The sequence below is a fragment of the Piliocolobus tephrosceles genome, unplaced genomic scaffold (genome assembly GCF_002776525.5).
Source record: "Piliocolobus tephrosceles isolate RC106 unplaced genomic scaffold, ASM277652v3 unscaffolded_31191, whole genome shotgun sequence".
NCBI lineage: Eukaryota > Metazoa > Chordata > Mammalia > Primates > Cercopithecidae > Piliocolobus > Piliocolobus tephrosceles.
The window spans coordinates 11067-14686 of record NW_022314523.1 but is presented as its reverse complement, the minus strand read 5'-3'; the positions used below and the strand labels follow the sequence as shown (position 1 = coordinate 14686).

At 37.5% G+C, this 3620-nt stretch overlaps 1 protein-coding gene across 1 annotated transcript; it reads right to left on the bottom strand.

Moving 5' to 3' along the window:
• Positions 1–966: 966 nt before the first annotated feature.
• Positions 967–3620, bottom strand: LOC113222447 (probable C-mannosyltransferase DPY19L1). Its single transcript, XM_026452072.1, has 3 exons — positions 3538–3620; positions 1913–2087; positions 967–1136 (listed from the first exon to the last, which is right to left on the bottom strand). Exons 1-3 carry the CDS (start codon positions 3562–3564, stop codon positions 982–984), a joined length of 357 nt encoding a protein of 118 aa, XP_026307857.1. The 5' UTR covers positions 3565–3620; the 3' UTR covers positions 967–981.

Sequence of the window (3620 nt, the reverse complement as noted above, 5' to 3'; positions counted from 1 at the left end):
ATCAACCCAAATGTCCATCAGTGACAGACTGGATTAAGAAAATGTGGCACATGTACACCATGGAATACTATGCAGCCATAAAAAAGGATGAGTTTGTGTCCTTTGTAGGGACATGGATGCAGCTGGAAACCATCATTCTTAGCAAACTATCACAAGAACAGAAAACCAAACACCGCATGTTCTCACTCATAGGTGGGAACTGAACAATGAGATCCCTTGGACTTAGGAAGGGGAACATCACACACCGGGGCCTATCATGGGGAGGGGGGGGGAGAGGGATTGCATTGGGAGTTATACCTGATGTAAATGATGAGTTGATGGGTGCAGCACACCAACATGGCACAAGTATACATATGTAACAAACCTGCACGTTATGCACATGTACCCTAGAACTTAAAGTACAATCATAACAAAAAAAAAAAAGAATAACTGAGCTACTAAAAAAAAAAAATATTCACCTAATTACTTAGAAAATGAATAGCTTCACCTGCCTTAGAAACTGCATGAAAAAAAAAGATAATTTAGACCACACATCTCTAAATTATTTTCTAAAGTCTCAAAAAAATCTAAAAAAACAGAAAACACCCAAGATCATTCTAACAGTCTATACTGGTGAAAACCAGAATAAACTCCTCTTTGAATGGGATTCTATTTCAAATCATTTCTCCAAACTCAAGAAAAATCACCTATGAGAAAACCTTAATAAACACTCTAAGCTAAACTCTTCAGGGAGTTACAGGATGAAAAGAACTTAGACATTTTAGAGCCCTGTTAACCTGAGGGAAAGTGCTATAGTATGACTTTTTTCTGCCTGGTAGAGAAGATGGCCCCCAATGTTGTCGCTTTCCTGCCTTGTGAAGCCTTAACGGATTTGTTTAGAGTTTAGCAGTCTTATTTCAGCCTTCTGCTCCCCAACTCGATAAGCCTCAGTTCATCATATCCTTTTGGAACATTCCTCATTATTTTGCTGGCGTCCTCCACTCACTGTCCATTTCCATGGAAGGTTTGTTTTGATGATGCAAGACTGTGCACTGACCTCAAGCCTGCGTCTTCATAATGTGGATGATTCACAATGGGCCGAAGTGCAGAGAGCTTAACACTTGCCATCGTGGGCATGGCACCCGCAAACGCTGCATCTGGAAAGCAAGAGGAAGGTCTCAGGAAGACACTCAGTAATGGTGAGAAGGGGTCTCCTTCAAGTTTAAATCAATTATTTCACAGGTAACAGAGTGGAGGCCCAGCAGGTTCATGACTTCAAGATTCAATGGGAGAACTAGAATGAAGTCAGATGGCTGATAAAGTAGCAGTTGGCAGCCAGGTCTGGGTAAACTATTTTCCTTGCAAAATAGAGCTTCATCATCTCATTATTAAAGATTTCTTACTTTCTTTCTTTCAAGAAAAAAATCTTAGAAATCTTTCCTGAATCTAGAAAAGAAGTATCAGATGGACTAGGAAAGCTTTATAGTAACAAGAAATTCTAGAAGATGATTTAGCATTCAAAAATTTGACACTCAGATGACAACAAAGACTCCCTTTCCACACATGAGTAAAATATCACATTCTAGGAGTTTATTTCAAGAAGGAATGTGAAGGACTAATATTAAAAATTCATTAAGAAAATAAGCACAGTAAAAATTATTTTAAATGTGGCATTTATGACTGTGAATAAATTTTGAAAAAATTAAAATCTATAAAAAATGGCACAATAAATTACTAAGAACATATGTATAACATTTCCCCAGAAAACCATTTCAACAGGATTGATATTTCCTTTGTTTTAGATATTCTAAAAGCAACATTGCTTAGAAAGAGTAAGATCAGTGGAAGTAACTAGGGTTTACGAGTTTGCAGTGGTATACAAAATTGTGAGAAAAACAGCTAAAAAATATGGCTCTTTTTTTTTTTTTTTTACCTGGTTTAGTACTATATTTGATCCACTCTATAAGTTCTTCTTGTGGCAAATTGCTGAACTCCCCTGCAATATTCCACTGGGTTTGGAGATTTGCTGAACCTTGTATTGACATTGCTGCTAATATAGCAAAAACAACAGCACCAGGATATACTTTGCTAAAGAGCCATCCAAATAGCTGAAACCAAATTAAGAATACATTGGCAATTGTTAGTATAAAGTAGTATGCATCTGTTATGCAAAACTTCTTCCCAGAGAGGAATGTGGCCTCTGCTAGAGTCCCAAAAAAAGGATTAATTATCCTAAAGAAAAAGCCCCAAAATAATAATCTTTGGGATCAAAAGAATTCTACCATCAGCCTCATATAAGTGGAACACAACGTAGGAAGCTCTTTTCTCAACCTGCTTTCTCTACTCCCAGATTCAAGTAAAGCCACAACCACCGACGCAATTTACAAGGCCCAGTGCAAAAAAAAATGTGGGGTCTCTTGTTAAAAAATTATTAAGACGTTCAAAACAGCAGCAGCAAACATTCAACCAAGTTCAGGGTCCTTCTGAATGCAAGGTCCTGTGTGACCAGCAGGAACCCCACATTTGCAAAACCTGCCCTAGTGACACTTTCTATTAGGTTACTGCAAAAGTAATTGCGTGTTTTGCTATTTTGACAAAACCCGCAATTACTTTTGCACCAACCTATATCATCAGTCATGCTGGGGGATAAAGACTCAAGATTAAAGGCTTCCAACCAGCCTCCTCTCCTGTGCCAGCCTAAAGGGGTCAGAAAGGGGGAAAGTAGTGCCTTTCTAACATAATCAACATTCTGCTGGGGAACCTCGAGGCTAGCTACTTTTTTCCACATTTAAATAGTCCACACTCCATAACAACACTTTGTTCTCTTGATCTTTCTCTACGTGTCTACAGAGCTAGATTTCAAGTTTTTTGAGGGCTTATAAACACTGGCTTTTGACTTTTCTGTCCACTACTCTATCCTCCATCCCTAGAGTGCACAGTGTAGGTGCTTAGTGACGATCTGCTACGTTTAAGGGAGGTGCTGTTGTTGTACGTAGGCTGGTTGACTGATGGAAAGGTGACACTATGAAGAAGCATAAATCTATGAATACAGATCAAGGAGGCAGTTATCCAGGAAAAATGAGCAGCAAACCACCAAGGAAGGCTTAAACTAAATTTTAAAAAGCACAAGTCAAGAATGTACATACAAATGTGTACCAAATGAAAAAAAGAAGTTTAAGTTTGATACAAAAAAAGACCATATAATTTTCAAGCACTTATAACTTGAAATTGTTAGAATTCTTTGCGATATGAATGTCAAAACAAAAAAAAAAGTTACTATTTGTACAATTAAGCTCTGCTTTCTATCAGCACCTGCAGTAATCACCCATGAACTCAGTCTGTACGAAATCAGTGTTTGTTGTACACCAACAACTATTTTGAAGTCTTTAGAAAGATAGAAAATGATCAGCTTTGGCCCTTACCCTTTAAGAAAGATAAGTACAAAACCATGAAGAGCTTTAACTATAATCACTTAAAAGACTGTAATTCATTATTTTAGGGCCACTCAATAATAAAGGCTAAAATTATTATAGTAGCTATACTCTAACATAACGTTACCTGTCTTGAGCAGATCAGTGATGCCATAACACACGTGTGGTGTCAAGAAGAGTTTTAGTCTCATAATTAAAATACCAAGGGCT

Bases quoted from the DNA above. Each gene is read 5' to 3' on its own strand.
- LOC113222447 (XM_026452072.1), bottom strand. From the start codon at position 3,564: ATGGCATCACTGATCTGCTCAAGACAG. The intron at 2,088-3,537 runs GTAACGTTATGT...ATTTGGTTTCAG, and splicing joins CACTGATCTGCTCAAGACAG to CTATTTGGATGGCTCTTTAG. The intron at 1,137-1,912 runs GTAAAAAAAAAA...CTTGCTTTCCAG, and splicing joins CAAATATAGTACTAAACCAG to ATGCAGCGTTTGCGGGTGCC.